This window comes from Marmota monax, unplaced genomic scaffold (genome assembly GCF_021218885.2).
Source record: "Marmota monax isolate L192 unplaced genomic scaffold, Marmota_monax_Labrador192_F-V1.1 WCK01_AAM20220418_F8-fsc00013, whole genome shotgun sequence".
NCBI classification, from domain to species: Eukaryota; Metazoa; Chordata; class Mammalia; order Rodentia; family Sciuridae; genus Marmota; species Marmota monax.
The window spans coordinates 2,321,845-2,344,232 of record NW_026692202.1 but is presented as its reverse complement, the minus strand read 5'-3'; the positions used below and the strand labels follow the sequence as shown (position 1 = coordinate 2,344,232).

Sequence of the window (22,388 nt, the reverse complement as noted above, 5' to 3'; positions counted from 1 at the left end):
TGTTAGTGACATTCATATAGAATCTACCCCCAAGTAAAACTACTGTCTTCAATTTGTTTATTTTCAACCTTATTAAAAATAAACTTTAAGAATAAATACCTCACAAGTACAGATACACTCTCGAGGTTTTAACTATGCAATATTCTTAATTTTTGTTACTTTTCTAAATATGACTGTTATTGTAATAATATCCACCATGGCAAAATGGTTACTTATAAGAGTGTTCTTTAATTTCAGTTGTTTGGTGTTAATTATTTAATTTGTACTTTCACAAAAATTAGATTATAAGACAGGTAAAGTTCTGGTTTTGAATTTTAAGATTTTTATGATTATGACATAACATGATCAAATTGATAGGGGCAACACAATTACTTTAAAAGACAGCACTGTCTTCTTAATACAAATTTCTAATATACATTTATTAACTTTACCTTAATATAACACCAAATCCAATGTCTACCTTTTCTCCCTTTATCTACTATATATGCAAAGTAATGTTTAAAATCTTGCACTAGACTTGTAATTTTACTTCTGTTTTCTCAAGTTTTTCCTTTATACATATTTTTGCTGTATCTAAATAGTTCATTATATCTTTACCATAGATTATATTTTCTAAATAAGAATTATCTTTAATGTATTTTTTCAAATGTTTAATTTTTTTATTCATACTCAAACAAAGACCCATTATATTCAACCTTTAAGCCAAAAAAGAAATTACTAAAATGTATAACATACACTTATTTTTGGCAACATATGAAGCAAAGTGTCAACTGCTAAAATGCATTGACAAGCCCCCCCAATCACAGTAACATTACTTACAATAGTAAAATATTATTAAAAACTACCTAATCAGGAATATGTTAACAGAACCACTTGAAAGATAGTTTCATAACACTTAAGATATCCTAAATCTAAAAAATTCATAGGAACCATTTCTTGAAAACTTTTCATTCATATTACCTTTAAGTGACATATCAAACTGCAAAATATTAACTTTGAAGTACAAAACAGAAGAGAATTACCTTTTTATGATTAGAAACTCTTCTAAGATTGTCCTCTTCAATGTGAGGGAGCTGCAGAAGAGGAGATTTAAATTGTTGAAGGCCTTGAACAGCCATCTGGGAAAGCTTCATGCAGTTTTCTAAGGATGCCAAAGTTGGAGCACGAAACTCCCTTTCTTAGAAAGAACAGAAAAAAAGAAGAAACAACAGGGCTGGACTTTTACATGTTCCGGAGTACACAATTCATCATAAAACCAAATCATACTCATATCTTTCACACCATTAATATCTTTAACACAAATTTTAAGATCGTGATATTGATTTTCTTTTAAAAATTACTGGAGAAGATATTAACATGCAAACAGAAAATGTATATTATCCAGCAATAAGCACTGATTTCATTAAAAAAAAGCTGCATTAACTCAAGTAACATTAAATTATCAATTATTATCAGCATCATGAATGTACTGATACCATGCAAATACTAACATCTCCCACAACAACCCATAAGCACTGTCTTATTTGTTAAGGTTCTCCCATTCCATTACTGAGCAACAATTCCCTGATTCTTTTCCTTCCATACAAAAAATATTACATGCCAGGTGAATCATCATTAAGTTTGTTAAAGAAATATTTCAAACTCACTGTTAAAATACAGAATAAACTAACTCCAAAAATAATCAGAAGGAAAAGGAAATATTAAATCTGCAGAGCAAACAATAAAACTATGAAACAATGAGAAAAATCATGAGCAAAATTGAGAAAGCCGATTGAACTGGCAGACAGAATTACAATTAGTTCCTCATAAATCTTAAAAACTGTGAAGTAAAATCTGCACATGCTTGCAAAAAATAAATAAATAAATAAAACAATTTAATTACATTTCCTCCTCACCTTCACGGCTCCGGGCCATTATTATTAGTTGGCAGATTACATTAACCATTTCTTGAAGCAAAGCAGGGCATTTTTTCAGCATAAATTGCTGATCTGCAAAACAATAAAAAACCTGAAACAATTCTAATTTCATAGTTAAAGCATCTTCATCATCATAGCCCAAGACTAATTCTAAAAAAGTTGTCCCACAAACATTTCACAGGATTTCAGCATTTTACAGTTTCTCCTCTGCATCACTGTTAATGGCCAGAAAACCCCCACTCAGATGTGTCAAAGGAAAATTTTAATATTATGTTAAGCTTCAGAAGTTAATTCCTGTTTTAAAGCAGCCTTAATCATAAATTTAATCTTAATCTTGCTGCCATTTGAGAACCTCAAGAATTTTCTTTTTGTGCTTGTAAGTTCCTTAAGTATTAATTAATTCTAAAAGCTAAGAATGAGAATAAATGTCAATTAAATACAGAGAAATGAGGAAGAGGGCAACAAGGCACACAGAGTCATCTATACTGCATATAAAAGTCTTAACTACTAGGTCTTAACTACTATTGGACATTCAACCTAAAAAAAATGTTTTCCCTGTTACAGATTGGTAAAAATGAAGATGACTATGTATCTATACAGAACATTAGCAGCATAATTACTAAAATTTCAAAGCAACTTCAGTGACAATGCTTGAACAGTACTCCTTCATTCTATCATAAGCATCCTTTCTTATGACAGAATAAGCATCCAATTTCTAAGTATCAAGTAGCCTTGTTTGAAGCATTTGAATACATTATTAAAGGAGATGGGGGACAGTAAGATTTCATTTAAAAGTGATTCAAATGTATGATATGTCAAGGTCATTGTACTGTCGTATGTAATTAATTAAAACAAATTAAAAAAAAACAGTATTTAGGATTAGGAATGGAGAAATGGGAAAGGGGATAGGAAGAGACAGAGACAGACACACACATTATGTAGCTTTAAATAAAGATCAAACAGATAGTACTCAGAACACTGGTAGGAGGGATGATGTGTGTGGGTGGGGGTTAGTGTTCAGTGGAGGTATTTTTTGTGAAACCCATTCCTGTCCCTCTAGAAAGCTTACAAATTTCTTGTTAAAAAGTCATTAGGAACTTTTTGTATGATCTGAATTTAACTAAACATTTCTCCTTCAGAATATTCTCTCACCTTGAAACACTAAATTTTAATATTTGCCAAAATATCCAACTTCGACCTTCAAACTATGTGAAGCAATTATGTAGCGTTATAGATTAAAAAAAACAAAAATGGGGGGATGGGAGTCCTTGAGCAATTATTTGATGGAGCAAAAAAAATAGTGACAAAAACAATGCACCATGAGATCTAATTAAATCTGTTGCTTTGATTCTACTAAAACCCTGTAGATATTAGAATCACAAATACCTTCTTCAAGGGTCTCAGGAATTTTCATTCTAGCAAGATGAGACAGTAAAAGAACTCTGGCCTTCAGGCTATATGGGCAGGTAAGTGGAGGCTCATTCTTCTTTAAATTAATGCTGCCAATCTCTCTGATCAGCTAAAGTAAATAAAATAATTATTCAAAAATATATACTTTAAAAAAGCATCCACTTTAGTACTCAACTAGTCATCAAAGAATTTGTACTATGGTGCCTAACCTGTGGTATTAGAATATTATCTGTTGGTCTGCTTGTAGCATCTTTATTATACTGGGGATCAAATTCAGAAGCTCCAGCCAAAACCATGATGAGACCTATGGAAACAAAGAGAAAAAAATGAAGATAAATAAATTTATTGATCAATTTTCCTTCTTGAGATACTTTCTTAATGCTACTTACTAAAAGCACTTTTCTAATCCCAAACCATTCTGAAAATCATCTCAACTCTACTACTGACAAGTATTAATTTCTCCCATTTAAAAAAAAAAAAACATTTTATTTCTTAAAATGTGGACAATACTGCCTATCCCAAAGTGAAGAAAAATGTATTACAAACTAAGGCACCAAAGAAACTGGATACATTAAAATCACTTATAACAGCACCCTTTTCTAGACTTAACCAGCTGCTCCAAAAAATTTTCTATAGAGCATTAGCATTCTGTGTGATGTTGATAACTGTTATATAAGAAAAAAGGGGGCCCTATAGTTAAACACACTAAAAATAATGCGTTAAAAAGAGTTGAAGGTTTCTTCACTGTGTGACTTGTCATACCTTTGAGTAAACAAAAATACACTGCAATTTCCAGAAAATGATGGAACCCTAGACGGTTTTGTGAACAATTGAAATACGTAAGATTCCCAGCAAGTGTCAGGCCTATAAGCTCTTTAAGGACTGGCACTACAGTCATCAATCTTACCTTACCGCAGAAAATACTTTTAAAAAATACACAAAAAGCAGAACTATACAGAGGTTAGCGAGCCTAAACCCTGAAGTTAAAGAACCTAGAGCACTATTCTTCACCTCTCTGCACCTGAGTTTTTTTACATGTGTCTGACATACAACAAACATAGTGTATGTGTAAATGGTTACCATTACTATCTTTCCTGAAAACAAACAAATCTACCAGCTAAATAATGCTTTTCTGGCAAAATTAATATAAGGTTAAGAACCAGCCTCAGAAATCAAGATCACTGAGGAAAAAAAAAAAACAAACATCAAAACACTATAAACATGAAACATTTTCAATAAGGAAAGGTTTTATAGCAATATTTCAATATAACATAATAATAATATATATGCACAAGAAAAAGAAACATCTACTCAATTCTAAAAAAATTATTGTGTGCACACTGTCGTATGATCTTGAGGAATCTTTTTCTCATTATCAAGAAAATTAGTGGTGCTGTGGTGTGGCTCAGCGACAGAGCGCTCGCCTAGCATGTGCAATCCTCAGCACCATATAGAAATAAATAAATAGAGGTATGTGTCCAATGACAACTAAAAAATAAGAAAATTAGTAAAATTGACAAATCCCAAATACAAAGAAGTCCATTTCAGTTTTGGAACAAAATTGCATTCTCCAGTGATATGAACTTTAGAAAGTGTGTTTTATGGATCAAAGAAAGTATTCAGTATGATGCGTTTTTCTTCCCCAAAAAGGAATTTTTAAATAAGACCCTGAGAATGAAATATTCTGACAGTTTTCTTTCAACACACCCAAAACATCTATTTTTACTCATTTAATATGGTTTAATGAAGTGCGTGAAGGCTCAGGGACCAAACTGCCTTTGGCTCACCCTAGTACTGTCACTGTGTATCCTTGGACATGCTAACTTTTCTGTGCTGCAGTCCTCATTAAAAAACATGCTTAAAAACAGCATTTACTGATGGGGGCATAATACAGATTAACTGAGGTAATAAATGGACAGTCCTTAATAGTACCTGAGACAAACAACAAAAAAAAGTTGGCTAGTAATGTTAGAAAATGCAAACATAAAGTTTTATCATAAAATCTCTGATAAAATATATAAATACTGGAAATAATATAAATACAAGTCAAAAAAATGTGATAAAGGGTAAACAGCACTTTCCTCTGGCTTCAGTTATATGAACTGATTAGCTATGAAACTATAAAATGCAATTTCTCCAATACAGAGTTAAAGAATATATATCAACTCCACATAAATTAATCAGAAAGTAATATAACTAATTTCAGTTATTTAATTTGACTTACGTTTCATATCCATATTTCGGGTTTTATAAACAAAGTATGTATAAATCTGTGTTGTGCGTATTAAAATCTGGTCTCCACTATATCGTATTGAACGATACCACCAAGAACCCTATAACACAAACAAAAAAACAATAAAGCAAGACAACATTAATAAATGTTAAGTTTCATGCAAAATATGTTCATGACAAATCTTCTTTATATTTCAATTCAACATAAAATACTCATAATTAATAAAAGCACTTGATCTTTAGAACAAATACTTCTATTGCCAAAAGCCTAAATACAAATGTAAATTACTATATGTGTATGATTAAAGAACTTAGTTTTGGGAAAAAATTATTTAAAAACAAAACAGGAAAAAGACCACTCACAGCTATAAACAGTATGTTAGTTCCCAATGGACAGCACGTTTAAAATTTTTTCAATAAATGACTTCACAATTCACATGATACTCTCATTCTAGTAATTCATATGATTGGCTCTCACACAAAAATCCTCTATAGGCAAGACATGTTAATTACTAGCCTCACTTTAGGACCCAGATGAACTCCAGGATCAGAAAGAACACAAGTCACAAAAGTAGTAAATGGTAAAAATCTTAAAACTTTATGGTATATCTCCATATTATGGTACTATGCAGTTATTATGTTTTTTTAAATGAGGCTGCTTTATATGCTGTGCTCCAAATGTAAAACAAAAAAGGTCACAGGAAAAATACATACAGTAAAATTATATAAAAGATTAAAAAAAAAAAAAGTGCACGTAAAATTTGAAAGAGGAAACAAAGAGTAATTATCCTTGACAGAAATAAAGTTGGGGACAAATGAAAATAAACTTTCATTTTAAACTCTAAATATACCTGTATTACCTCAGGTATGTTTTACTTATGGATTACAAAGATAGGCTCTTAAGTAACTCAAGCAATTTCACCTTTAGAAGATCTTTAAATGTAAGCTAAGCAAAAATTCTTAAGTTCAAGGATTAATGAAGTACACTCTAATACAAATTAAAATATTATAGGGAGACTCCAAAAAATGCCTTCCAAAAAAAGAAAAAAAAATGTTAATAAAAAGGGCTAGAACTTACCACAACAACTGGAAGTATAACCATAAATGCCAATCCATATACAAGTAAAACCTAGAAATGAAAAAATTATGACCTTTACCAGATAAATTATAACAACATTCATGAACATTTCTTTTGAGGTTTACAATACGAAAGCATTGTTAAAAGTACTCTTCATGAATTATCTCATTTAATCCTTATTATCATACTCTATGAGAACGGAATCACTATTGTTTTTCTCTTGTTGATGGGTAATACAGTACACAAAGGTTATATAGCTGGTCCTAGGCAAGCTAGTGGCGGATCTAGTAATCTATAGAGCCTATGCTCTCATACACCATAATAAATTATCTTTTGATTTATTATTTACTGACAAAATACAGAAATGGCAAAATGTCTTTATAAATTGTTTTCCTTCCAGTCAAGTATTCCATATACTCACACCTTACAAGCAGTTAGTGCCCTAGAAATAAATGACAATAGAAGTCCCTGAAAAACTGCCCATCAAGATACACTTCAAAATTTTCTGTTTGCTAATAAACATCTACTGAATTTTCCCCCTACTGCTTGATCCTAAATCGTGTAGCTTCCTTACTTACCTCCTATTCCCACAAAGTAACCCTAAGCATGACAAACACTTATATGCAGCAACTATCTACCCCTACAAACAATTTCAATATGTCATAAAATGGCCATTTGCAAAACAAATGCATTCAGAAGTAGCTCCTAGACAATTATTTTCAAGAAAGTTGTAGTAAGGAATCATCTATTCTTGAACAATAGGTAAAATAATTCCCAAAGTTTTAGGCTTATACCAACTCTCACTGATTCAACCTGATGTCCTACTGCCTTCTGAAGTACCATATGGAATACATATTGTTTAACTTAACATACATTAAAATTAGTTTAGCCTGAATAAAGGTGGAAAAAAAAGGATTTCAATTTTGAGTAGTCCTTAAATGTGTATCATAAAAACCAGTGTTCTCCAAACCAAAACTAGGACCTTATCTGAAAATACTTTTGAAAGAAAATAAACTTTAGAACATACTACCTCAAACCAGCAGCCCAATAATAGGAACCAATTGTTTTCTCTATTTTGTAAAATATGGAATATGTTCAAGTTAAATTTAAAAAGTTATACCAGTATTTTCTTTGTAAAAGTTCTTTAGATTATACCAAAACACATAGTATATAACAAAAATTACCACAAACACATCATGATATGTCTTATCTAAACGTACTCACCAAAATTGAATTTTTCTGGTCAACTATCCAAGCTGGCAGGGCAATTCCAAAGCTTGTGGCTGAAATAGGAAGAATATCATAGTTTCTGAAGAATCTCTACTTTTTAGTTTCATTTTTTATATCTCAAAATTCTACATTCTTTCCCCTTCCTAAAAATACCTACAGAAAGATTACATTATGTGGGCATCATTAGACAAAAGTTAAGGGATACTTTATATCTAAAAGTTCAAATTTTTCAAAAAAAAGAAAAACAACCCTATTTAAGTACAAGTTTTTCAAAAACAAGAAAAAAGTATTTACATACACAACTTTCTTCCTAAAAAACCTAAATTCTTTTATATGTCAAGTCTATATAAACACTATGAATGAGAAAGTCTGTTATTAGTTTACAAAAAATATTTTTTTCACCTAATTTTTATCTACTGGAAAGAACAATGACAGTTACTGCTCTTCTCTCTCAAAGTTTTCAAACTAGTCTTCAAAAAGAAAATTAAAAGGAAACCCAATTTGCATGTTTAACTATTATAATTTTCCTATTCATAAACTAAGAAAATAAAAATGCTCCTTTCAATATATACATTTTCATAATATATACTATATATTTTCATAATATATACTATATAACCAACATTTTACAATGATCATATACTGCACCTTGAGGCCCATCTGGATTTCCAAATTCTTCCCAATTTTTTCGGGACTCTTCATCTGTTAAACTAGCATAAAAAAATAAAGCTGCAACATTAGAAAGCCACATATGAAAAATATATACTTGAAGAGACAAACTACATTAACCAACCAACTCATTTCTCAGAAGATACTAATTCAGAAAATCAAGATAAAAGTCTCTCTGATATTAGGGGAAAAGGCAGGGAGCAAAGATTGCTATGTTAATAAAAACTGCTAACTACTAAGCCTTGATACATATTCCTTGCTAACTCATGAGTTCTCAAGTTGAGCCAGTACATTTTCCGAAAAAGCAAGGAGAATTATAGGTGACTTTTAATTTTTCCTGGAGAATTATAGGTGACTTTAATTTTCCCTTTATAGTCTCATATTTTCCAAAACCTCTTCAATAAACATGGTTATAGCTTATGATAAATACAATGTCTTTAAAAAATATAAATAATGCATGATGGTAGGTCCCTCCAAAACATTTAGAGCATATTCTCAAAGAACACCACCTGTAAAATTCCAATGTTGTGGAAAAAATCATTTGAATTATGAGATCAGAATTTTCTTCTAAGCCAACCATCAGCAGAACAAGAAGTATACCTCCTAACCAACAGACTCCAGGCAAGATGAATGCAACACAATGATTTTTTAACACCTTGCTATAAATGTAGGGCATTAGAGTCATTAAACACAGAGCTCAAGACACAGAGTCAAGATGGTATTATCTCAGTTTCCAGAGTAGATATTATAAAAAGCATAACTTTACAATGGCCAGGTGTGATGGCACACACCCACAATCCCAGCTACTCAGGAGGCTAAGACAAGGAGATCACAAGTTCGAGGCTAGCCTGGGCAACTTGGTGAGACCATGCCTAAAACTAAAAAATAATGCCCTGGGGATTCAATCCCCAGAACCTTAAACAAAACAAAAACTTCACAATGTAGTCAAGGAAGATAGCGCAAACCCATAAAAAAATTGATCACTGAAAGAAAGGCATTCTGGTGGACCAACTGGCAAAGATTCTGTTTACTTTCAAATCTATTTCTTTCCCCAGAACTTAAGAGGCAATGTCAGGAGCTGACCTGGATACAGAAGCCTTTAAGTTCTGATGCACCAGGGTTCTGAACAATTATTGCCTTCAGTCTGGCACGGTAGTGCCAGGTCCCAGTAACTTGGGCATATTTACCCCAGCTCAGAAAACAAGGCGTGGCTCCAAGAGTGGTCATCACCTGCAGGGGTTGAGTTACACTCACCTGTTCTTTGTAATCCTACCCCTTTGCCCTTTTTGGGCAAATGTTCCATAGATCCTCTCCTTGTGTGTCCCCTATATAAGAATAAAGAATTCCAGTGGAGCTCTCTTTCCATGGACCCTTAAAGTCAGAGAGCCGACACAGATTTGAAAAGGTACTTCTGTGTATTTGTATGTTTTCCTTGTCGTTTTCTTCAGTTATGCTGTGAACCCAGCATTAGGTCACCAGCTAGCACAGATGGTGATAAGGCAACACAGTTTCTGACCTACAAATCATTTTTACTGAGAGGCAATAAAATATTTTTACAAGATAATAAAAAACACCCTTAGGTTTCAATGATTTGTGCCTTGATATTTTTGGTCCTTGTTTAACTGTAACTCACTTATTTGACCCAATGCCACAGCAAAATACAGGAGCCAGTGAAAAGTATCTGCTTGCAAATAGATAAGAGTGATGCTACAACTTCTCTACAGAGGGATGTTTCTCAAAATATTCTGCTTTGGTTTCCCTGGACAACTGTCCACCAAACCTCGAGCTTTAGCTATTGTTTCTCTCAATATTCTGTCTCGTAAAGAGAACATTTTCCCCCCCAATTATCTGTCCTCTCTGCCTTTCTAATGATGGCAGCAATGAACCTGTTTTCTAAACAATATATGAAAAGCTTGCAATTGTAAATCACAGCTCATATCACAGAATCATTTTCTGATTTTGTAAACAGTACACACTTGGTTATAATGACATTAACTCATTCATCAAATTGTGGTGTGCCACTGTGAAAGACACCATGTTAGACACTCAAAGCAAATTCAAGCAACTATTTCAAGTAAATGATTCAAGCAAATCAGCAACTTTATTTAAAGTCAATTTAAAAAAAAAAACAAGTGATTTTTTACTACCTATGAGTGCTTCAGTATAAGCATTCCTAAGAGTTAATGTTCATTAACTCTCCACACCATCATGAGAGTGGTCATGAATGTCTTGGCTAATGCTCTCAAGAGCTTCTACAGGCCAAAAAAAGATGTAAACCCCAAGTTCTTATTAGGCCTTGATCCAAAGTCATCATCCAGTTTCTGTGATGATGAAGCATGGTTACAATGGTAAATTTAAATCAATGATGATCATAGAGCTGAGAAAGTTGTTGTGAACTTCACAATCAGGTAAAACAAGTACAAAGTGACCAGTCTCAGGTTTGATGTGTAATTCAAAGATCTAGAAAAATGGCAGAACAATTGTTCCCATCCCTTCAGTTTGCTTTAACTGTTCTAACAATCATAGCTGATAATTCCTTCTGACAATATCTTCTGAAGAAGAAATATGAAACACACACAAAGAAAAAAATCATAGGATTCTTTTTCCAGGGATGTCATGGATACATACAAATAAAATATTTCAACATTAAAAATAAAAGTAAAAACTAGAGTTGCCAGGTGTGGTGACACACCTATGATGCCAGCAGCTCAAGAGGCTTGTGATACAGAAGGATCACAAGTTAAAAGCCAGCCTCAACAGAGGGAGACCCTGAGCAACTTAGCAAGACAAGAGCCAGGCATAGTGGCGCATAACTGTAATCCCAGCAGCTCAGGGAGCTGAGGCAGGAGGAGTTCAAAGTCAGCCTCAGCAAAAAGCAAGGCTCTAAGCAACTCAGTAAGACCCTGTCTCTAAATAAGATAGAAAAAAGGGCTGGGGTTATGGCTCAATGGTCGAGTGCCCCTGAGTTCAATCCCTGGTACCAAAAAAATAAAAGAAAAGAAAAAAGGTGGCTAGGGATGTGGCTCAGTGCCCAACATCCCTAGGTTCAATTCCTGGTACAAAAAAAAAAAAAAAAAATATATATATATATATATATATATATGTATATATATATATACAGTTGCAGTACCTTAAATAAGCCTGTGATTTCAGCATAGATCATATATAACAAGCTTAAACAGACCAATGATGCTATTATAATTTTTTAAAATTCCATAATAATAAAATTCATATAATAATAAATGTAGTTTCTTAAACATGATTATATCCCTTAACTTTTGGAAAGAGGCAACACAAATCCTATTAAGAATGTAATGAACTCTTGTGTCCCCTGTCCCCAGGGAAAATGCACATTACAAATTCATATAAATTCTGTATACTACAAGCAATATACAGAATAGGTGTTGGCACACACCTTCTACACACCTCTAAGGTGAGAGGCAATGAAGATATACTTTCACAAGATAGCAAAAAAAGTACACTTAGTTTTCAAGTGACTTGGGAGGCTGATGAAGCAGGTGGATCACAAATTTGAGGTTAGCCTCAGCAACATAGTGAGACCATCCCCAAAACTAAAAAAGGGCTGGAGATGTAGCTCAGCAGTGGCCCTGGGTTCAATTCCCAGTACTGTAAAAAAGTAAAATAAATTCTGTAAATAATTTCAGAGACCCCAGATTACTGTAAATCTTGATGTAGAGAATGCTTTCACTAAATTATATGTGAGCAACCCTGAGTTGGCTCTGTAGAGTTAAATTACATAGTCAAGTGCTGGAGCACAAGAACACATTTTTTTTTAAGTTGTAAATGGACACAATACCTTTATTTTGTTTATTTTTATGTGGCACTGAGGATCAAACCCAGTGCCTCACACGAAAATATCTTCAAAGTAACACCTATGCTGTCCACTTACTATATATATCTTAAAGAAATGTTTTATACTTGAAAGCCAAATTTTAACTATTGCCCAGAAAAATGAACCAGAGAATTCAATGGTCTAACTCCTTAAAAATAACCAGTCTTTTAAAAGCTACATCTGGCATGTGAAAATAGGAAAAAAATTTATTTATAATGGGCAAGGAAAAGAAATTATATAAAATCATCAAAGCAAATTCTGAAACAAACTGAAGATCAAACATATATGCACTGCAAAGGCTGCCTGAATTAACTGGGATAATGAGAATTTACTCGTAAAATAGAACTTCTCAATTACTCAAAACTTACATTTAATAGAATAGACATCTTGCCTAATCTAGTTGGACTCATACAAGTTACAAAATCTCAAAGTTATGGGTCCCACTAACATTTTACTTATTCATTGGTCTGATAAGCCATTAAGTATTTAAAATATTTTACACACAAAATATTCTCTAGCTTTATCACATAACTGAGTTGAAACTAAAAATCTTATATTATTTTTCTGAACTTTTTTAAAAGGAACTGAACATCATAAAGTCAGAGCTAGCAACCTGAAAACAGAAGCATAAACTTGTTATAATACTTGAAGACTAAGAGGGGGGAAAAAGCCCTGCACCAAAAGCACTAAAATTAAAGCTACTAATTAAATAATCTTGGCTATCTGACATCTTCTGACAATCTTCAGTTCTTAAATTACCTGAAGACAGCAATTGAGGTACAGCAATAATTAAGGAAAAATAGTAAATGCTTGAAGAAAACATGTTGAAAGGGGGAAAAAGGAGACAACTGAAAAACAGCAACCTGGAGAAGAGATATGGAGAAAATGTTGGTTCTACTTCAGAAGCTCCTAGATACCGTTACTTTAATACAGAATCATACAGTATTTCACAAAGATAACCAGTAAGCCACAAAAAAAATGTAGGGAATAGGTAAAAAGTCTGTGTTTCACTAAGCACAAAAATAACATGTTTCCAAAACTTTTGTCATTCATATTACTTTCACAGTTTGCTATTAAATCTGAGTCATCCATAGTCTACTTATATTCTTTAAATTAGTTGACAAAATTATACATCACAATTCCTCATAATTCTTTAATTCAACAAAAGAACTAGGTGGGGATGTACCCATCATTAAGTCCTAAAGATTCTAGCTAACTTTAGTCTCTTGTAGTATTAACACCCAAGAAATAATAACTTCTTAATGTTATATACTCTATTCTGTCTTCCACGAAGTGTACATAAAGTGTTCCTCAAGGGATGGGGATCTATCTCAGTGTTAGAGTACTTGCCTAGCAAGTGTAACCCTGGGTTCAATCCCCAGCACCACAAAAAAGACAGCAAAAATGTTCCTCAAAGTCTATAAATATATAAATAAAGTCTGTACACATAATGCATGTTTGAATAATGTTTCTTAACAATAACAATACAATTCACCAGTCCCAACAAGAAAAATATGATTCGCAAGTCCTGAAAACTTTCTTTTTTTTTCTTTTTTTTTGCCCTAGAGTCATCTTTTTTTTTAATTTTTTATTGTGGGTTGTTCAAAACATTACAAATTTCTTGACATATCATATTCCACACTTTGATTCAAGTGGGTTATGAACTCCCACCTTCACCCCATACACAGATTGCAGAATCACATCAGTTACACATCCATTGATTTACAAATTGCCATACTAGTGTCTGTTGTGCTCCGCTGCCTTTCCCATCCTCCACCCTCCCCCCCCCCACCTCTCCCCTCCCCTCCCCTCCTCTCTCTCTACCTCCTCCACTGTATAACCCTGAGGGTCTCCTTCCATTACCATGCAATTTCCCTTCTCTCTCCCTTTCCCTCCCACCTCTCATCCCTGTTAAATGTTAATCTTCTTCTCCTGCTCTTCGACCCTACTCTGTTCTTAGTTACTCTCCTTATATCAAAGAAGACATTTGGCATTTGTTTTTTAGGGATTGGCTAGCTTCACTTAGCATAATCTGCTCTAATGCCATCCATTTCCCTGTAAATTCTATGATTTTGTCATTTTTTAATGCAGAGTAATACTCCATTGTGTATAAATGCCACATTTTTTTTATCCATTCGTCTATTGAAGGGCATCTAGGTTGGTTCCACAGTCTTGCTATTGTGAACTGTGCTGCTATGAACATCGATGTAGCAGTGTCCCTGTAGCATGCTCTTTTTAGGTCTTTAGGGAATAGACCAAGAAGGGGAATAGCTGGGTCAAATGGTGGCTCCATTCCCAGCTTTCCAAGAAATCTCCATACTGCTTTCCAAATTGGCTGCACCAATCTGCAGTCCCACCAGCAATGTACAAGTATACCCTTTTCCCCACATCCTCGCCAGCACTTGTTGTTGTTTGACTTCATAATGGCTGCCAATCTTACTGGAGTGAGATGGTATCTTAGGGTGGTTTTGATTTGCATTTCTCTGACAGCTAGAGATGTTGAGCATTTTTTCATGTACTTGTTGATTGACTGTATGTCCTCCTCTGAGAAGTGTCTGTTCAGGTCCTTGGCCCATTTGTTGATTGGGTTGTTTGTTCTCTTATTGTCTAATTTTTTGAGTTCTTTGTATACTCTGGATATTAGGGCTCTATCTGAAGTGTGAGGAGTAAAGATTTGTTCCCAGGGTGTAGGCTCCCTATTTACCTCTCTTATTGTTTCTTTTGCTGAGAAAAAACTTTTTAGTTTGAGTAAGTCTCATTTGTTGATTCTAGTTATTAACTTTTGTGCTATGGGTGTCCTATTGAGGAATTTGGAGCCCGACCCCACCGACTGTAGATTGTAGCCAACTTTTTCTTCTATCAGACGGCGCGTCTCTGATTTGATATCAAGATCCTTGATCCATTTTGAATTCACTTTTGTGCATGGCGAGAGAAAGGGATTCAGTTTCATTTTGTTGCATATGGATTTCCAGTTTTCCCAGCACCATTTGTTGAAGATGCTATCCTTCCTCCATTGCATGCTTGAAAACTTTCTTAAAGAAAACGTTTCTTAGCAAATAAATAAGTAAATAAATAAGAATTTTTTAAAAAACCTTAAAAAAGCACCTCTCAACTAGTATTTAACAATAAACTAGGAATAATCTACTAAAATGAATTTGTAAAAAGATATCAAAAATGAAGTATTTATTGAAAGTAAATATTAAACTTGCCTTTAAGTAGTTTAAATGAGGCAACTACATTGCCAAAAAAGAAAAAGAAAAAGAGAGAGAGAGAGAAACAGAACTAGCCTAATAAAAGCCTCAAAATGAAAACAAGGTACGAGTATACTCTCTTCCACTTGAGATGCTTACAAAATAGCTCAATGAACTCATCACTTACTACTTAATTTAACTAAGTTCACAATTTTAGGGCTGCAGAATAGTTCCATAAATAACACAGCATGTGAGGTCAGCATTTAACAAAAGTGTATGACACTTATTTTACTTACTATTTTATTAAAACACAAAACTATATTTTCCCCTCTACAAAATGCATAATGGGTCCTATGATACTTACGCTGCATAAGCTTTTGCTATCCTCATGAACATGACTTCATCGCCTCCTTTATCTGGATGATACTTAAGTGATAGCAAACGATATTGTTTCTTAATTTCTGCTACTGTTGCTCCCTAAAAGGGAAAGCTTTGGTTAGTAAAAGCAAGCACCATGTGGTAAAGAAATAATCCAACCTATTTTGACAATAAACTACTTAATATTCTGACAAAAGAAACTGACATTTCCTCCTACATATTTTGTACCATAAATTTCACCCCACACATTTTAAAATAAAAGTATTTTTATTTTATGGAATTAATATATCCTGCAGTACTAGGCATTAATGATTTTAAAATGAAGCCACAGAATGCCACATTTAAACAAAAGTACACAGATATCTATCAAAAAATGATCACAGTAAATTAAGACTAGCTCAAAAATGCTCAAATCAAAGGTTTGTTTCCCTTATAATCTGAGAAGGACTGGAAACCATCTCAAACTCCTGACTGCCATAACAACAGTTGTTACAATAAGAAGAATCATATTATATGCAAACTTTTCTTCTACAAAGCAGAAAACTAGAAGATGAAATTACTCCTTACTCTGTATTATATAAATCTCTGAATCAAGCCATCTGTTGAGCAAATTAGAAGAAGTGGTTTGGGGGAAAAATGGAAAGAGCACTAGATTTAGCTTGGCTACTAAGAAGCTACAAAACACCAGAGAAGACACAAATTTTCCAAGCCTCATTTTCTCTATTTGAAAAAAAGCTAGATGATCTCTATCATTAATTTCAGTTCTAACATTCTAATGATACACCCAAAAGACAAATTTTCAATGAGATCCCCCAAACCAGACTTAACATACTGCCTACATGTCTATCAACACAAAGGCATAAGATTTTTAACATTCAACTAACATAAATGCCCTCAGAGATGTCTTTTAAAATATGCTAACTTCTGATCTTCAAATATTTTAGCAATTACAAAACAATACTTAAAATATGGCAATTAATAGCTTCAGCTTAAATATATATACATATGCATGTTAAAATGATAATAAATTCATATCTTATTTTAATAAAAAATTTTTAACTGACTGAAGTCTGATTTCTCTAGGCATGGTCCAATTTCTTTTAGATGTGGACCTATTGTGTTTTAATGGGATCTTTAAAGTACAAAATATAATAATACAACTTACAGGATCCAAATTTAATACTTCATAAGGATTGTATTCTTGATATTCTCGATCTGTTTTGGACACTTTGTATGTAAGGAATAAGAACAATGCCCATCCTGCTAGTAGAACTATTTTCCTGTTAAGAAAAAGATACATGAGGTATAAATAATTACATGTGAATGGCTTTCCTTGAGTCTAATGATATAGGGAAGTTAAGGCATAAAACAATATAAACTAATTTCATAGCACTCAAATTCTACAGCTGCTGAGTTGAATATTCCCATTAAAGCAAAGATAATATCATTCTCACTTTTGAATTCTGTAAAATCTAGTACAGTGCCTCCCATGCAATAAATTTTCTATTTACTATTTGTAGAATTTCAAGTCCAGGGGTTAATTCAAGTTATTAACTTACTTGATTAGATAAAATATGTAAATATTAAGTATTCAGTAATCAAAATATATAAATATTAAGTATTCAATAAGCTACTGAATGTAAAAAAAAAATTGCTCTTTACCTAGCAATTACATTTTTAGTATGATAAACTAAAAAAAGTAATTGGTCAGCTGTGCAAAGATGAATAAACAGCATTGTTTACAGTAGTAAATCCTTGGAAATAATATAATGTCCATTTACAGGAAACTAAATGAATAAATCATTTATAAAGAATTAAGTAAACTATGATGCAGCCATACAAGGTAACATTTTGTAGCCAATAGATAAAAATGTGCATTAGTTAAAATTAAAAAAGATATAAAACAACATATAATTTGACAAAAAATTTATTTCTTCTTCCTCCACATGTTTGAAGGACATCTGGAAATAAGGTATTAAAAACCTCAAAAATAACACCATTTCAGTCTATCAATCCATTCCAAATCAAGAAATTTAGAAGAGAATAAAGTAGAATGAAGTATGTGGAGTATAAAAGGGTAGTTATGGATATAAGTAGTAATAAAAGAAAACAACAAACTTAAATACTCATCCAAAAATTACTGAATAACTGTTACAACCATACAGAGAAATACTTTCAATTAATAAAAGTAAAATTTCCTGTGAAAGACTATTTACCTTGTATTGTTAAATTTAAAAGAGAAAACAGCTTTCAAATTATTTAAAATATTATCCAATTTCTAGAAATAAAAAAATTAGAAACATATAAAGTAATCATTGTACGGTAGCTCTCTTTAGGTAAGGACATTAAATTATTTTTACTTTTTTATGCTCTTTGGATAACAACTTGTTACACCAAACAGGATTTGTTAGCAAAAACATATTAAGAATCAAAGAAGGACAAGTCAAATAAAATTGGAGTGACTTATTTTTAGAACTACAAAGAAAAATTTATGTGTTTAAACTCTTGGAGTAGGAACATAGTTTTTAATTATGTTCATCATTTGGAATAAGCCTCTTCATCTAGACTCATCTGAAATGATCTTGTTTCAACCTATCCACTTACCTTTATCACCTTGATTTTTCAAACAAAACAAGTCCTATCTTTCAAAATTCCCTAAGCTTTCCTTATCATCATGCTTTTCTCTCATATCTTTCTACCAAAAATTTCCATTCCCTATCTCTGCTCACCCAAACTCTATTCTTCCTTAAATATTCAAGTCAAGTGACCTATCCTCCAAAAAGCAATCCTTAACCTTTGCCAAAATGATCAATAGATGACTATAGTTAAAGACACAAAGAAGCACAAAACATGACTTTCTCTTCTCACCCACTCCAAGTTCCTTGGACGGCTGGATAGAATACTATTCAATCTTGACTAATCCCAGGATAGCTTAAACACAGTTGGCAATCAGATATAAATTTCTTTTCATTTGGCCAAGACAATACTCTAAACCTTAATAAAGGCATATCACTTCAAACTGTTTTTTCCATATTGTTTATATATGTCCACCTATGCCCAGAGAAGAGAGGGAAACATATGTGGAAAATCCCCTCACTTTGACCTGACTATCAAGGGAGAGGGGAATTGAGAACACAAGCTTCAGAACAAAAATCCCTCAGCTCATCTCCCACATTCCTCACTTATTAACTAAGAAAGGCTAGCGATTTGCTTAGCCTTTTACATCTCAGTTTCCAACTTTCAGAGCGAGTTTGAGAATTAAATGAGATTTAGCATATAAAGAATTTAGAAGGTAGCTGACAGATAGTAAAGAATCAATTCATATAAGCTATGGTCTATTATTAATAACTCTTCCAAATCTCAACTGTGAACTTACATCTGTCAGAAAAGCATTCTTTGTTGTCTTGAGTCAGAGGTAGAAGTCCTTCTACTCTTTCATGGTATCACCCCTCTCCCAGCCCTTACTGCTATCATTTAGATGTGCTTTGTCCCCCAAGGGTTCATGTACCAGAGGCCTGGTTTCCAATGTGGCAATATCTAGAGGTGGCTGAACTTTACAGTCTCTAAATTATAAGAAGACTGAGAGATTTTGTGTGTGTGTGGTGTGTGTTAGCCTTGCTGCTTCATAAAAGCAGAAGGTGGTTAGGTCATCAGAGGTATCATCCTCAGAAGGGATTAATGCTGTTCTCATGGTTGCCAGAATAAGTTATCATAAAAAAGGAAGACTGGCCCCTGATTTCCTATCTCACCACATGACTTCTCTTCCTTCCCACCATAATGCCATTCACCACGTTGTGATGTAGCCAGGAAGGGCCTCACCAGAAAACAAACAGGGTTTCCTGATCTTTGATTATCAGCCTCTAAAACTATAAGCCAAATAAACCTCTCTTTTTTATAATGTATACAGCTACTGGTATTTTGTTATAGCAACAGAAATCAGACTAAGGCACTAACTCTAATATAATTATTTGTTCATTTGCCAGTATCTCCCTAAGATTTAAGTCTTTAGCTGCATGACTTTGGTCAAGTTATCACATCTTTCTTTGCCTTGGTTTGAGGAAAAGCACAAATATTTACCTTGAAGTTGATACAGAGTTAAATAACATAAAAAGCACCTAGTACGCAATATGTACTCAATAAACTTCTAATTATCACCATGAAATGCAAACTTGACCACATCACCTCCCTGCCTTTTAAATCTTTTTACAATTCCCCTATAGCTTTAACATAAAACTGAAATTATAGCACAAGGTACAGAAGGACTTCATTCAAGACTTGAATGTCACTTTCCTCCTCACCCTTCTCCTTTGTTCAGTCAGTTCCCAAATTTACAAATTACATTTTACCTCTACTACAGGCTACAATTTCTTTTCAAGCACGTCTTAGTCATTATAATCCCTATTTTATATGATACCCGAAGAGTAAGCACTAAGGCATGATTTTTACTGAAATCCATTACTTACTTTACTGTAGGAATAATATTTGGCTGGGGTTTTAACAACCGTAAACGATACCACATACATCTTCCATATACTTTTCTGATATTCTTTAATCGAATTTGCTCTGCCAAGAAAGAAAAATGAGTTAAGCCATTTCTCATAGTGAAAGCAAAACCAGAGTTAATACCATACTCACCTTCATTACCATGCTAATATTTCATTGGAACATGAAAGTGCTGTTGTTCAAATAACCTCTACAAACATTTACAAGATGTTTGTAGGTTCAATTTTCTGCCATTTAGAAAAAATGCTCTATTTGGAAACTTTTACCAAGCAACTATTTTTTATGTGAGGCTTGACTTTTCTCTGTAAATGTAAAAACTGACTTGAACCCAAAATATTTAGTCATATAATCAGTACTTCTGAGAAATTCTCTCCTCTATTCTCTTCTTCAACAAAATATATCAAACAGTTAAAATATGATTTATTAAGAAAGCTAAGCAGAAATTATATTCAAACATGAAAATAACTGCCTACACCAAAATATCTTCCCATAAGAACTTAACATAGGTTTATATAAGATCTTTGACAAAAGCTATTATTTTAGTCACTTTGAAAAATTTGTAATTCAATAAAAAAGGAATTAAAGCTTAAGTATAATGTAGTATTTACTAAGTTAACCACACTTAGTTTAAGAAACTCACCCCCAGATTTAATTTTTTTTACAAAAAGTTTTAAAGTAAAAATCTACCTTTTTATAAGCTAAATTCGAAGCAAGGGCTTTGAAAGCCAAGAAGCACTGCTGATATGTATCCACAGCCACAAAAAAATAAAAATAAAAACAAAAAAGACATGTCATCATGTCATCTACCTTCCAGCAGCCTCAATACACTGTGGCTCCAAAGGCAACTCAAATATCCTTAGAACAATGCCCTTACAAGAAACAAGCTTCATCATATGCCATATCAAGTTCTCCCTGATCTTAATCAGATATGAAGAAGATTTACATTCATGTGGATGTAAAGATCAAACAGACTGTGAAGAAACTGTATGATACTAGTGTAGCTAGATGGAGAGAAGGCATGTGTTCATCCAGCTCCTATGATGTTTTGAATGTCACCATCAAAACTGAGTCCAGCTAATTCTAAATATTAATATTTATAACATATTTTAAAAATTTACCAAACTACAATCCTTACATGAGATGCCACATTAAGTAAAAGAACTTAGCAGACAACAGAATACTCCAAAGCTGCCATATAAGAAGTCCAACTACCCTATTACTACATACTTTGAAGACGACATTTACATAGAAGAGCTAGTTACCTACAGGAGGTTATCAGAACTAGATGTAAAGAAGGGTAAAGGACAGTGGCAGAAAGAGACTGGTATACACAAACACACACACACACACACACACACGGGGGACTGCTTTAAAAAGTACACTAAGAAAAACGGAGTCAGTAATTTCGCTGCCAGAGCAAATAGTGACAATATGAAAAAAAGCAGAAGAATGAATCCATGATATTGGATTAGAATTGAAAGTATCAGTATGGATGTCTTTTAACATAAAAATACAAATATAGGTCTATATACACACATACATATTTCCCTAGCTCTGTCTACAGTGCAGGTCTAGAACAGCAAAATCCCAACAGTAGTGAGCACTGCTAGCACCCAGATCTTGGCTTGTAAACACCATTCTCTATTAGCAGGAACCAAGGATCCTAGTACCTTCCCACAAAATATAAATTACCAAGGGTAAGGCCGGATATGTAGCTCTGTGGTTGAGCACTTGCCCTCATGTGTGCAAGAGGTTCAATCCCCAGCACCACAAATAAATAAATAACCAAAGGGGAAAGAATGACTCTACAGTGGGTAAGTGTGCCCCTAAAGATGTCCATATCCTAATACCAGGAACCATTAAATACACATTATCTTCAATGGCCAAATGGACTTTACAGAAGTGACTGCATTAACAATCTGGAAATG

General features: G+C 33.1%; 1 protein-coding gene across 1 annotated transcript in view; it reads right to left on the bottom strand.

Annotated features, from left to right (window-relative positions):
• Positions 1-22,388, bottom strand: part of Sec63 (SEC63 homolog, protein translocation regulator) — a 61,540-nt gene that overhangs the window by 19,687 nt on the left and 19,465 nt on the right. Inside the window, exons 2-12 of the mRNA XM_046430443.1 lie at positions 20,421-20,520; positions 17,123-17,237; positions 15,944-16,056; positions 8,515-8,576; positions 7,861-7,919; positions 6,637-6,687; positions 5,551-5,659; positions 3,536-3,630; positions 3,303-3,435; positions 1,896-1,988; positions 1,023-1,177 (exon numbers count right to left, since the gene is read on the bottom strand). Of these exons, the coding sequence (XP_046286399.1) occupies positions 1,023-1,177; positions 1,896-1,988; positions 3,303-3,435; positions 3,536-3,630; positions 5,551-5,659; positions 6,637-6,687; positions 7,861-7,919; positions 8,515-8,576; positions 15,944-16,056; positions 17,123-17,237; positions 20,421-20,520 (1,085 nt within the window). The remainder of the gene's footprint in view (positions 1-1,022; positions 1,178-1,895; positions 1,989-3,302; positions 3,436-3,535; positions 3,631-5,550; positions 5,660-6,636; positions 6,688-7,860; positions 7,920-8,514; positions 8,577-15,943; positions 16,057-17,122; positions 17,238-20,420; positions 20,521-22,388) is intronic.